This window comes from Atta cephalotes (assembly GCF_000143395.1).
Source record: "Atta cephalotes unplaced genomic scaffold scaffold00003, whole genome shotgun sequence".
Classification (NCBI taxonomy): Eukaryota; Metazoa; Arthropoda; class Insecta; order Hymenoptera; family Formicidae; genus Atta; species Atta cephalotes.
In genome coordinates this window covers 5,582,480-5,597,661 of record NW_012130067.1, presented here as the reverse complement: position 1 = coordinate 5,597,661, position 15,182 = coordinate 5,582,480, and the positions used below count along the sequence as shown (strand labels likewise).

Sequence of the window (15,182 nt, the reverse complement as noted above, 5' to 3'; positions counted from 1 at the left end):
TATATATATATATATATATATATATATATATATATAGTTTCTAACAATTAAATTAGTTTTTTTAATTTATTGAACATTACTAATATGTAGTTTGTAATAATTGTATATATATATATATATATACATATATATATATATATATATATAAAAATGTTAGGGAAATTATAGTACAATCGAGAAAAAGATTCTATATGAAAAAAATAAGAAAACGAAGAACAGAAAAAATAAGAATAGAATTTTGTCATATAAGGCTTTGTTTTTGAAAAAATCAATTTTAAATATTCGCAGATTTTTATTCCAATTTAATAAATTTCGCTATAGACTGCTCTGTTTGTTTTTTTATTATATCAAATAATAGAGAATACATAATAAAACAGGATATTTGCACACAATGAATTTTTACTTCATAAATTATTGAAAATGTTATCCTGGAAACAAAACTTCATATAAAATTCTACATTTTCAACTTATTTTTTTCATGTAGAATCACTCTCTTGTCGGTTATACCACGATTTCCACGCTTTATCCTATATATATATATATACATAAAATTCTTAAAATAATTATTTACGAGTATAACACATCTAAATTCTATTCTTCTTATATATCTTTTGTAATGCAATCTCCTCATATATGTTATACATCAGTTAAATTAGCACGCGAAAAGAACAATTTTGCTGAAAGATCTAAAAATTTACCGGATTTACTAGATATAAATTTGTATAATAAAATAATTTTATTGGAAATTAATTGATTGCTAAAATAAATTAAAACGTTTTGTATCATTTTTTAGTTTCCAACAAAATTGTTTTTAAATTTATATACAGCAAAATTTTAAATCTTTCAAAACTTTGTTTCCGCATCCAATTGTATTATAATATATATAAAATGCCTGAGAAAAATTTATAAGGTAAAAATATTCAACAATATAAACTAAAATACACTCAAATGGGGGGGGGCTCAGTTTGTTCATTGCAAATATTTCTGCATATTCGTTTAATTACAATTATAACGCGCTTCTTCCACAAATTTCTCTTTATCGAGTCGTTTCGCTCGATTTAGATGTGACGCCAATATAATGGCAACTTCGACAGCTCGACAGTCGGATATCCCATTTATATTTCTGCGATGGTACATCCATAGTCGTGATTCGAAACGCTGAATAATATCCGTCGCAAACGGTAAAGCCGCGAGTGGCACTTTTCGGATAACGTCGGATCTCTCATCGAACAGAAAACGTGTGTGTTTCGTCGAACGCAAAGCGCGCAAAGAAGTGACACATATTAAAATGAAGACGTGCCGGCGCATGCCGACATAAAATAGGAACGGGCGACGGTAAACAGGGTCGTATAATTTTTCCAAATGGCATCGCCAAGTAATATGCTGGCTACGCGGCAGTAAGCCGCGAGCTAAATCTGATAATTGAGTTTTATGCCATCGCACGTCGACGTAAATCCCCGCGAATACGACGTGTCCCGTCGTCGTATGGCGCCTCCACTTATCTTCTCAGCATTAAGAGGGCACCGGTGCAGCTTGGCACAGAATTAAAGTAGCGAGAGACAAAAGAGAACGGAACGCAAAGTTTTTGCTCATTCTCTGATGACGCTTAGGTAGAGTCCGGAATTGAAGGCCAGTTTAATTTTAGATAAATTCGATGTTATTTCAAGAGCATTAAAATCAAAAATATTTTCATGGCATACTGTTAAATTCATAATGTCCCACAATTCGAGTTATTTTTAATTATTTCTATAGCCATTGCTCCTATTTAACATGTCATTAATTTACCTAAAATATAGAGTTAAAAAATTTATTTGAAGAAATACATTGAATTTGACTTAAATTATTTAATTAATTCATAGTAAATTAATTATGATACATAATAAATTAATAAATTGATAAAAATTAATAATTAATTAATTGTTTCTTTTAGTTTATTATTTACTAAATACATACATTAATATGAACTTCGAACTTAAGCCAATTCAATCACAGAATGAATCGATTTACATTTTGGCACATAATAAAAGTTAAAAATAATAAAACGTTATTTAACTCAAGTGAATTATCATTGCTCCTTTAATGTCCAACAGTGTGTATGTAAAATATTTAAAAAATTTATAAAAACTGTATATCCTTTTTGGTCGGTTAGATACGGCAATACTCCGGTGAGCTTCGCGCGATACGGTTAAGCCGATCGATCCTTTCGTACGAGGGAGAGAACTTGCATTATCCTGCGAGACACTTAAATTGCCGCTTGTTACACGGTGCCTGCGAGCCGCGAGCCATTGATCTTCCACGAGAGAATTAGCCGCTAAATTACAGATACCTTTTGGATCGAATTGGATCGTTGACTACCAATGTACTGCGCGGAATACCCGAACAGCCTAATTGAAAATCACTTTCGCCCCGATTTAATTATGATAAAATGATTAGCGGAAAAAGATCGCGCCAGAGATGCGTCGAAATAATTAAACGTATGAAAGCATTAAAATAATACCGATACAGAGACACACTCGCATATTCGAAAGTCGAATAAGATTTTTGTTACTCCATTATCGAATTTGCATTATGAAATGCAGTCACCGCGCTGTATGGCGCTTGATATATGCGCTAATAATTTGAATTCGCAGGTTAATTTGTTCGGCACTTTGCTGTAAAATGTAAATTTAAATACGCGTAATGTGAAATAAAATAAAATTTACTTATTCAGCATCATTTAATCCCGTATTAAATATCTATTTACGAAATCGGCGAATCATTTCTGACGCGAAAGAGCATTACATCAAAAATTAGCGTGGTATCGAACGAATTAAGCTAAAATAAATTATGCCGAAAGCCGGATCAAGCATTAACGAATCGCATGCAAAATAATTCGTCCACGCACGTCGCGTGTATATAACTCTGTAAATATGCTGATCATTTTAATCACTAGGAAAAATTAGGCAGCATGAGCATCAGGTTTGAAATAACACTCGGTCTTCTCCATAAATCCAACGTTTTGCGAAAAATTAATTTCGATTTGTTTCCTCGTTTGTACTTTTACATCTATAACACGCGTTAAATTTCTTCATGTTCCATGATTTTCGGTGTGTGAATCATAAACAATCGAAATAGCTACCGCACTCGCAATCAGTTCAGACAATCATTTTATTCGTACTGGTTCATCTTTGATTTACGGTCCCAGATCCCGACGAAATCGCTCAATCATCACGGAATAACTGCTGCGTTGAAGTGTCTAGAACAAGTTATCTCGTTTCTGACTTAATCACCAGGCCGAGTGGCTCGCCGCTCAATGCGATTGACTCGCGATCTGTGGATCCGGGTTTGATTCCACCTGCACTTCGTATACCGATTTTTCGCGGTTCGGATTTGGCGGTTGAACTGTACACTGAGAGAAAAGATTTTGTTAATTTAACAAGCCACCAGTATCTTTAACCGATGATCGGTAAATACATGACAACAAATTTTGTTGTTGTGATTGCTGCTAGTCTGCTATATATAGAATCTAACCTATCTTTTGGATAGACTTTAAACTCATTTACATAGAATTCATAGATGATCGTGGAGTCTTAAGTCGTAGAAAACGACCAAGCACAGTCTAACATAGGCAAAAAAAAATTTAACTAGACTTGGTCAATTTCTTACGATTTAAGACCTTGCAACCGTTTATGATTTTTATATATATATGTATTGTATATATGAGCCTCTTATTTGCTAGCGATATTATTTATTTCTGCTAACATTATTATTGATTATTTGTTACATTGACGAATTAATTTGCAATTGTAACAAATAGATCATTTTTTTTAACATCAAATATCACATTTGTTTTCCCTTAATTTGTTCCTATAACAAAATCATTTCTCTCAGTGTAGATTCAATCATAGTATAAATACAAGAATATGCTCATCTGATGGACGAATTTAGAAGACTTCTGCGCAGCAGTCTGCCTACGTCACATTCATGATAATTCAATCTCGGTGACATTCGGAGCACTTTGGTCAGCTAAAATATGGCTCTCTGCCATGATAGCTACCACCATCATGGTTTTGAAGCCACTTGATATTGCGTGAGTAGTATAGCTATACGCAAATATGAAAATTCTGTGTGTTCTCTTACAAAAACAGTTAGTTATTGTTTAAATTAAAATTTTGTCTGCAATGACTATTTGTGCAATGAAGCGCATGAGATATCATTTTATCTTTTTTTATTCGTCGAACAACAAAGACAAATGATGCATCATGCATTTTTTTGTGCTTAATGCATTGACACTACCATGATTTACTTCATTTTTTAATCGTTTGAATTTGCCGCGTAATGATGACGTAATAGTCATAACATAGTCAGGTTACAATTCTCATTGATCGTCTGGTGTTATCATGCGCAAAAGCATACCTTGTATTTATATTATGAGTCCAATATACCAATTTTGAGAATTAAGAAAGTTTATTAGTGAATATGATTTAATAAGCGAGTTTCCCAAAGAGGCTCTAAGCTTACATATAACGATTTGGCACTTATTAACGGGGGCACTTTTTATATCCTCATCAATAATGACGGAAAGCTGACCTGGGGATATGAAAAGAGAGAGGAAGAAGGGGGGGGAGGAAGGAGAGAGAGAGAGAGACTTAATCATCGCAGTCTGCGGATGTTCACGTCACTTTTTGGTGCTTTTCTCATAACAATGACTGTCTATACATTGGCGTCCTCGAGTCAATGTCATTATAAATTAGTTAGAGCTACTAATCAATAATAAGTCGAGAAATGAAACGTCAGATAACATCGATGCCATTTTTTATTCATAAGAGTGTGTCACTTCGTAGTTCGTGAAGCTGATAACTAAGTCATGAAAAAGTCAAAGTGACTTTATTTGGACGCTATATGAAAGTTAGGTGATAATTTTAACATATCTTTTTATTATAAATAAAAGATGTACCTGTTAATAGAACACGAAACCAAACAGAACACGATAACGTCATTTTGACGTTAAACTGAATCAACGTTAGACTGATCGAAAAATAACTTTTAATGATCATTTTGAAACTATTTCGACGCCATTCTGATGCCCTGATGAGTTTATATTCTACCTGAATAGAATCACTGTTGCATTATATTCCTCCTCAAAACTGTTATAATAGTATCAATTTTTCCTCTTATAATTTTAATTTGCACAAAGTGTCCTCAAATTATTAAATTTTACAAAACTCACAATCCAAACTAATTACAATTCGAGATATATATCGCTTTAAAAATACACGGCGAAATATGCTCATTTCCCGATTTTTATTTCTCTACACTTTGACGCCTTCCACGCCAGGCTTATCTCGCTTATCGCGGTGCGCCAGCCCCGGGTGTCGAAATCAATCCGATAACGCCAGTCTGATGAGATATCAAGCCGGGGCGGTTCGTGCCGGCGCGATCGGCGCACTCGATAAACACGACAATAAAGAATCCCGCCAGGTCCGACTACGCTGGATGGCGTGTCGAATCGACGATGACAGAATCGATCGCCAATGTAGAGTCGCGAGCGAACGGGACCAGCACGTGCCATACATTGTCAGGGGCCAAATCCTTTATATTGGCCACGTCGACAATCGCTCGATACTCGGTACATCGATGGGTAATTGAAGGTTGTATGAGGGGGAGGAAGGAGGGAAATGTTAAGCTCTCGCTCGAGGCCGGACAAAGACTACATGGGGATCGGCATGGAGAATTAACGAATCGATCGGCAATTAACTCACTCATTTTACCGGGTAATCGAAGCGAGTTGGAAAACCGACATAATTGCATCGTAATTATGGCGCATACCGCATTGTCCTCGCATATTGTACACGTAAACAGCCGAAGATTAATTAACGCAAAATAAAATCGACCCAGTGGCGGCTATATATTCTCACGAGAGACTCACATCTATATGCGGCGAGGTAATAGAAAAGACGACAACTGCAATTGCAAATTTATCGAGTAGAATTGATCAAATTGATTACATTTTGAAAATAGTATAATATTCAGAAACTCTGACATACACAGCTAAATGAAAAAAATGTTAAAAGATTTATTCGTGTAAAAAAAAATTTTTATAATGAAAATGAAAAAGAATAGCAGAGAACAAGAATTTTTAAAGCGTGTGAAGAATGCGGTCACACGTTGCGTTCCTGAAAGAACAAAGTAACTGCTTGAGCGTTGCGTATATTGAGAGAAAAAAATGGTTGCAACTACCACAATTTAACTATAATTTATAGTCATTTTCGGTGTCAACTATATTTTTTTGAAGAACTATTAATATAATTGTTAATATTATATACAGTAATACTTACAAAAATAGAGCTTCTAATCATAATTATTTTACTGTACATTTATAATCACAAATATCAAATTTTCCTTTCATGATATCAACATTTCCAATAATATGTATGAATAAATCGAATCATATGATAACATGATGTTGCAATATACAACTACATTGTAATACTATTGCAATATTATTGCAATACTAATATATATACAACTCAAATTTCATAATTAGAGTGACAAAGTGTCTCGCGGATTAATTATAATTTATGGTCATTTTCGGTACCAACTATGTTGTTTTTTCGTAAAACTCTACAAGTATAATAATTATTACTATTATAGCAGTAATTATAAAAATGGAGCTTCTAGCTATAATTATTTTATCATGCAATTATAGTCACAAATACCAAACACCTTCCTCTGAGTATACAACGGAAATGAGTGGAAACTTTGGTAATTGACTACAGAGATGGTAAAGAGAAAATAAACAGACGGTATTCATTTTCATTCCTCCACAGGGAATAGATGCGACAGAAACCGCAGAGGAGAGAGTACCAATGTACGAGTACTTCCGATATCCACCAGCGCGTGTAATGCCGGCCGCATCACCGCCACCACCATCACCACTATCACAACAAGGATCTCACAACTGATAGCATCAACTCCTAATTGTGATACATACACTTTAATATTGCCATATATTTGATGATTAAATTTTTCTGTAATAAACATTTCTGTAAGAAACATCTTTTCACTTACGCCATTAAAATAATATGATTTAACGCATTCACTGTGATGATCACCGTGACCAGTACTGAACTTTTCATTTACGTCACGTGGGTCACCGACAACTGATACTAAACTTTTTGTTTAACATATAAATGTAGTTTGTGTTATCACACATATACAGTTCTATAATATATTATATTGTTTATTTACGTTTTTTATCGTCTAAAGAGACGTTGTTCCTTCATATGTCAATTATTGCGAAGAATATCACTAAGGTCTCAGTAATCTAAAGGACGCTCGCACGGAATACAAGAGATCCGGATTTGACTCCCAGCCGAGGTAATATTTTTCGCAATAAGAACTAATTATTTACAGATTTTAACGTCAACATTATTAAGATCGTTTCGAAGATGCGAATGAGTCAAAAATTTGTTAAACTATTAGTCAATTTAACTCGTAATATTACTGCGGTAGTTTAATAAAAGTTAGCGTTTCAAGAAATCATTTTGACACGCGTTTCTGGGAACTACGTAATATATAAATTCACACAAGAATCATACGAGCATTAAGATTCAGACCGTTTAAAGCTTTAATTTCTATAGTTTATGTTATATGTCCTATAATATATTATATAATATATTATATAAATGTATGCTTTGTATATTACTGGTGACTGTCAAATAAAATGTAAAATGAATAGAATCAAATAAACATCAATAGACTTATAAGATGGTAATAATCGATTTCGAACATGGTACACTGAAAAAAAAGTTTGGATTTGATTATAATTGTAGGATAAAATAATTATGATTAAGAGCTTGTTTGTTTTTTATGATTATTACTGCTATAATGTAAAAATAACCTTATATGTATAATTATTTCAAACACGAAAAAAATTATAATTTCTAACAATTTCAGGTATTAATGTAATAAAATATCAATATATATAAGTAAAAAAATAAACATTTTTATTGAGTAAGCGCAATCGTAATGAATATATAGTGAATATAATTATTTTCTTAACTTTATTTATTATTTATGCAATGATACCTATGTTTATCAGAAATATTATAAGTAAAATATTATAATAACCAAATTTTTAGCTTCGACTAAGTTATTTTATTGCCCATATTCAAATAAGAGATCAGTTGATTCGACCAAACGGAATTCTCAGTGCACTTGTCGCTGAATGTATTAACTATCTCATCTGAGGAAGATCAAAAAATCGACGAATGTCCCAGATCATAAAATTTCCTTGCACAAATGTAGTTGTGCCGATATCATACATACAGATTTTATTGCTTGTTTTATTGCCGTTGCGTATACTTCATGTGTTCGTTTTGCAGCTGTGCACGTTCATCGCGCTCGGATTTTTGCCGTGCGATGGAATTTCGTTATTTCCGTCGTAGAGTCGGAAGCGGTCGGTACTGTCGTACTTTCTTGTCAAAACAATGTGGGATCCGCATGCCACAAAAGAACATTTATATGTTCAGAGGAATACAATGCTCTGTATATATGGACTGGAAGCGGAAAGGTTCTCGCGTTTGTTTTGTGGTTTTTGGCACAAATAACATTTTAAAGATCGCTGTAATTTTAGTCACCGCGACCTCTTTCTTTCACAGAATCGTTTTAATAACTGAGTTGTTTAAATCAATTGTATATATAAAACCTATAATCTGAGCCAGAGAGAGTACATGATATACGAATTTCTTATTTTATAATATTTAAAAGAATATATACCACAAATAAACATTTCGATCCGTGTTTTGAATCCTCCTCAGTATAAATAATTCGCAAGCTTTAATAATTACAATGTCTCATATTTATATTAATGGTCAGATGAATACATTTTCTAGCGAACAACTTTGCATCAAATTGCTCGATTTGCTGAATAAACATTTAAATTAAATGAACTATTGTATTTTATGTTAAAAAATAAACAATAATTAAATTAAAAATATAACTTACATGTGATAAATATGATTGGACGAATCATAGACATTATTATATTGGCATGTTCATTAACTGTAGTTACTCAAGCGTTATGTAATTGAATTGAATAAGTAAATAATAAATTCAGATAGTCACGTATATAAATTATTAAACTTACACAAACACTGAGAATTTCTATATCAATATTAATTCTATCAATATTAATTTCTATATCAATATCAATAACTTGCTAGTCAGGTACTAAATGCTAATAATAATTATAAAACATAAAATACATACAAATAATACAACAAGGCAAAAGCAAAAACTGAGTTATTTAAATAAATAACAGAAAGAACTTTATGATTAGATTTTGGAAAGTGGAATATATATGAAAAAAAAAACAATTTCATTGAATTATCTTAAAATGTAGATAGATATAAGTCTCTGAGAAAATTTTATTTTTATTAAAATAATGTAATGTATTTTTATTAAAATAATATAAAATAAAATAATGATGTTATAGAAAACTCAAGTATGATAAAATGTTGATTGCTAGAATGTCAGTAAAAACAACTGACTTGATCGTCCTATATAAATAATAATGAATTTTTTTGATGAATTCCAACAAAACTGTTTTCAAATCTATATATCCTTAAATTTTTGATATTTCAATAAAATCATTCTTTTCATGTAAATACGAATATGATTTTTCTGTTTTCATTTTTAATTTTAGATCGAAATAAATTTTCCTCATTTCAAGCTATCGAAGCTGCATGATTCGCTACGAGATATTACGTAATACAGTTTCAAAGTTCGGCGTTATCGATCTAAGAAATTTGCGAATCTTCGTAATTCGCGTGAGGATGACGTGCCTGAAAAGTACATTAGCGAACGCAATTTGCAGTTCACGCGACACTCGTCCCGATATGCAAACCTTCGATTACACGGCCAGAGATGCATCAAGTTTAAATTGAATAATGTCCGTTCCGCAAAACGAGCCTCCATCGTCCGATAACGCCGCGGCAATGATAATATATAATTCAATTAATGTCCCACGCGACGTGCGCAATGGGATACGCTCATTTTAGTTTGCTACTCGTCGCATGTTGAGATCTTTTTAGTCGTTTTTCCTAGCTCGCGTCATGATCTCGCTAATACCCCCTCGTTGGCATATGTAACTTTATAGCCACTACATCCGCATTGATGATTTTCCCGTAAAATGGTTTGCCGCGTCGTCGAGTTAGCGAAATGTCGTAATCCGGAACACATCTCTCTCCCTCTTTCTCTCTCTTTCGGTTGATGAAACGGGAATATATGTACGCAGGTTATCCCGCTTTTATCGTTAATATCCCAAAATGTACATCTTTTAGTGTAATTTATGCTGACTATTTATAGAGAAGCGTAGAAACGTAATGGCCAGTAGCTGCCGGTTCCATTATTGCCATTTATCCGCTAATCCTACTAATGTATATCCCGAAAGATATATTAATTTTCGATGTAATACTTTTTATGTCCCTGACGTTGCAGAATAAACCAGTCGCACTTGATGAAATACACACTCATATGCGATGTATACCCGTGCAATTATCATGGATACATTCGTATCTGAGCCATTTATGATCTTTATCATTCATTTTCGCTTTTCCATAGGGAAGGATATTGACGATAATGTCGGGGAAGCATTTTTAATTCAAACTGTTCTATCGATATCGCTGCTAATAGATTCAATACGTTTCATAAATAATAGCCATAAATTTTTTTATACATTGATACATCCGCTGCATTTATCTTCCCGAATACGAGTATTTTCATACATTAAAGAAAAGAACTGCATTCATCAACCTACTCGAATCGAATGTAAACTTACGTATTATTTTATATTATCTCATGTTTGGGAACAAAATTGAATTTTCGATTCACATCACCATTAATGCATTCGTCATGTAGATGATAAATGTATTACTAGAAAAAAAGAACTACGTTATTTTAGGAAATGTCGTGTACCTGGGTATTCCTTGTATATCCGTATCCCATAAACCTTTCATCGTGAGGCGGAACGATATCTTTCGCTACGTAAAAAGGCTCGTAAAGGAATTCGAAATTCGTCACATCATGACTAATGTACACCTTACCCGTCTTCACATTTTCGTGATGCACATGGTTCAGTGACACGTCCTGCAGCCACCTATAAAATAAAAAAACTGTAAAATAAAAAGACTAAATATTTATGTCATGAGTCTCATCCACAAAACTATTTTATATTTCACGATACATATTTTATGTACGCAAAATTATATACATATGCATGCCACGTAATTTTGTTTAAATTGTTAACTAAAAAAATAAAAATACAATCTCTAAATAATGATAAAATTATTATTAATAAATTATTACTAAAGTACAAATAATGCAACTTGTCGTAAAAAAAAATCATTATGAATTTATAGTCTGTTGAGCATTTAATCAATTTCAATCAACGGATATTAAATTGATTAGTATTTTAATTGTTTCCAATTAATTAGCGAACATAATTTCAAGAAATTTATAAAGAGCTAATGTAATATTAAATAACGTTTAATTACAATAATTGATATAAAGTGTCATTTACCTCGTGAAATTCGTGGCAAACTGATTATGTATAAAGACTTTCTGATGGAAAGGCCTGGCCAAACCTTTCGTGGCGAGCCTAATTAGCTCCGTCTTATTTGGAGGAAACCTCACGCGCGTGTCCAACTCGTACGTGGGTATTACATAGGCGCACTTATCACAGTTGTCGTTCCTAAGGAATTCGTCGAGCACGACCGTCAGATTGAAACTCGGGACAATGTCGACATCCGTTAAAAACACATAGTCCGTCTGGCAGTTTTTGCGCGCCAGGTTCCGCATGTGATTCTGTGGATATACATTCCGTATCCGCCAATTGGTCTGCTCGCTGGGCACGCGGCTCATGAACTCGTTGAGGGTGGCTTCCGGTTTGGCACAATCGACACGGTCCGGCAGTTCGAAAACGCGTGGCTGCTTCTTGGGCATTCGCATTTTCGGCACGGCGAGAGAGAAAATCACTCTCTCTCTGATAGATTCGTAGCACCTCCTCAGATACACCAGGTAACGCTGCAACACCTCAAATTCTTCATCACCGGCAGCATAGAGCGCTACGGACATCGGGCCGGTCCAGTGCAAGGCGACTTGAACCAGTGAGTGTAATTTTTCCACGGAGCTCTGGGTAGCCAGACACACCCGATAGGTCTGCGAAAGCTCCGTGAACCTGCTGCCGACCAGCACCGAGTCGTACATCCGGAACATCCGCCGGGCGTCCCATCTACCGAGCTTAATGTCCAGCTTGAGACTGTTAGCGTCAGGTGACGCGGGCTGGTAATCCTGCGTGATGCACTCTGATTGTTGCTCGTGCTTGACGAGAGTGCCGAGATTCCACTCAGTGACGGCGTTCATCTCCACTTCCCGCGGGATCGCTTCTGGCGCGCAAGTCTCCGATTGCAACAGCAGGAATGTTAGCAGCATGTTCGACAGCGCCAGGATGATCACGCTCGTTAAACTGAGATTCCATGGTCGGCATCCCAGCTACAAGAAAAAACAAATTTACAGCTGATTGTTCATCGTTCACATTGTTTTACGCGGGCACTGTATGGATAAAATGACTTTGCCTAAAGTCTAAGAATTTATTTGGATACAGATCTAAAAATAATTGAATCATTGAAATAATTATATAGGATGTTCAAGCACAGTTGAGCAATGTTGCAAAAAGTTTTAACGTTCTAACAACCAACTTGAGGTCCTACGTAATTATTTTAATAGTCTAAATTATTTTCAGATTTGTATCTAGCTAAATATTTACGTACTTTAGCAAATCGATCTTCCCGCATGGATATCATTTTAGGAAGAAAGTTCATATTGTGTGTGTGTGTGTGTGTGTGTGTGTGTGTGTGTGTGTGTGTGTGTGTGTGTGTGTGTGTGTGTGTGTGTGTGTGTGTGTGTGTGTGTGTGTGTGTGTGTGTGTGTGTGTGTGTGTGTGTGTGTGTGTGTGTGTGTGTGTGTGTGTGTGTGTGTGTGTGTGTGTGTGTGTGTGTGTGTGTGTGTGTGTGTGTGTGTGTGTGTGTGTGTGTGTGTGTGTGTGTGTGTGTGTGAATGAGTGACTTCGTAGATGTACAAAAATAATTCTAATAATAATTCGACAATTATATGAATTTTGATTTCATAGAATTAAAGAAAGATTTATTTTAATTAACATATTTTATGTATCTTCTCCTTTTCGCGAGATCAATATTCATAGTCTTTCAAGACCATCTTAAATATATTAATATGCTAATATTAACAGCTATGTAATTTATACAACTATGTGGTTTATGATGCCTTCAAACTGTACTTAAAACGATCTCAGATACAAGAGACTATGACAAGAATTAAACTCACTCAGAATGATACCAATCTCGGTAATATATGCAATAAAGCGAAGCGATAATATATGCGACGATAATTATACAAATTCTGCTATAAGGACACAAGTTATCATCGAATTATTATTTTCCTAGTCGAGGAAAGGAATAAAATTGCTGAAAATGTAGAAAATAATCGTGAGGTGAATATCATGTGTTCTCGCCATAACGTATTCGAGTTAAGAAGGCCGAGGAGCAACTCCCTTCGTTGTTCGCGTTTTATGTTCGCCACTTATTCTTCTAGAACCGCGAGGCACAATGTGTCGCCGGCCAGCGTGAATAATTTCATAGAGATACGTGAGAGGAATAAAGCGACTCGCGACGAGAGATGAAGCCGTATAATGACGAGAATCTTGTATTAGTCGACTAACGTTTCGAGAAAGGCGCTAAATTACACCGAATCAAGCGAGTTGTCAAAAACAGTTGGAGTTCATACAAAATTTATCATTTATTGACAGCAGATAAATTGACAAAAAAAACGCATCTTGTTTAATGAAAGAATTCAATAAAAGATAGATTTTTTAAATAAGATACACATATAAAAAAAAATACAATTCAATATTTTGTTAGTTTTGTTTAGTTGTACAGCTGCTATAAATTCGATAAATGATTAGCTTTGAAATCCAAAAGAATCGTTCCTATGACTAGAACACGAGATTAAAGCAAACGGCAGGAAAATACACCAGGCAAAATGCAGTCAAGCACGCACACGTTGTTCTACACCATCTCTGAACGTATCAAAACGTGTAATCGGATTATATCCTTCGCGCGTATTTGCGAGGAAAGTCAAGAAAGCCAAGCGAGGGTGCGTTTAAACTGGGGATATTTCGCTCTCTTCTATAAATAGGGAGATTACCGCGGCACACATTGGGGCAATTTCAGAAAAGCATGGTCAAAAGCATAATTTTCGTTCAAAGGCAAAGAAAAAACGATGCAACATATGTTTTAAATATTTTACTTTTGAACTGAAATTATTTTATATCCATAACGAAATAATGGCAAGACTGTAAAGAACATCATTCATCACTTAATATATTTTTGTACGTTAAATTGTATACAGAAAAAAGTTTAAAAATTAATAAAAATTTACCCATACAGAATCCTTTAAAAAAAAAAGTCTGAAAACCCTAAAATATCTAAAAACGATCAACTATAACAAAAAATATGTAAGAAGCAATATTGTAGAATTAAAAAAATGTATCTAATGGTGATAAGAGTTTGATTATAATATATAAGTCAGTGGATAATATTCACAGTCCATAGTTCAAGATGATTTTAAGTAATTTCTAATAAAAAGATATTGTAATATTAATATGGATCTCTTTCTATGATTGATTTATGACATCTTAAGTCTGAATTTAAAATGGTCTTAAATATAAAATTATGAATATATCAGCCATACATCAGAATTAAAATGTTAATATTGTCATATAAAAGATTCAAATACAAAATATTTTTACAGCTGTAATTAAAAGTCAATATAATCTTATGCAAACAAATTGAAAATACTCGTCGTATATCTCTCTTTCATCTAAAAATAAAATATTTTTCTTACGTGTAAAAGTTTTTTTTGCCAAATCAGTTAAACTCAAATAATTTGTACAAAAATTATCTTACAAATTATATTTAATATATATAACATATTTGTTATTAAAATAATATAATACACAACTTACTAGTTAAAACTTGAGATAAAAACACACATCCGCAACTTTAAAAACGCAAAATTTGCAACTTCATATTTTGACTGTTAGTCACGTTTTTCAGAAAGTTTTT

The 15,182-nt window shown here is 33.6% G+C and overlaps 1 protein-coding gene across 1 annotated transcript in view; it reads right to left on the bottom strand.

Moving 5' to 3' along the window:
• LOC105625595 (beta-1,4-glucuronyltransferase 1) overlaps positions 1 to 15,182 on the bottom strand; it is a 42,820-nt gene that overhangs the window by 11,102 nt on the left and 16,536 nt on the right. Inside the window, exons 2-3 of the mRNA XM_012206918.1 lie at positions 11,564 to 12,534; positions 10,960 to 11,140 (exon numbers count right to left, since the gene is read on the bottom strand). Of these exons, the coding sequence (XP_012062308.1) occupies positions 10,960 to 11,140; positions 11,564 to 12,534 (1,152 nt within the window). The remainder of the gene's footprint in view (positions 1 to 10,959; positions 11,141 to 11,563; positions 12,535 to 15,182) is intronic.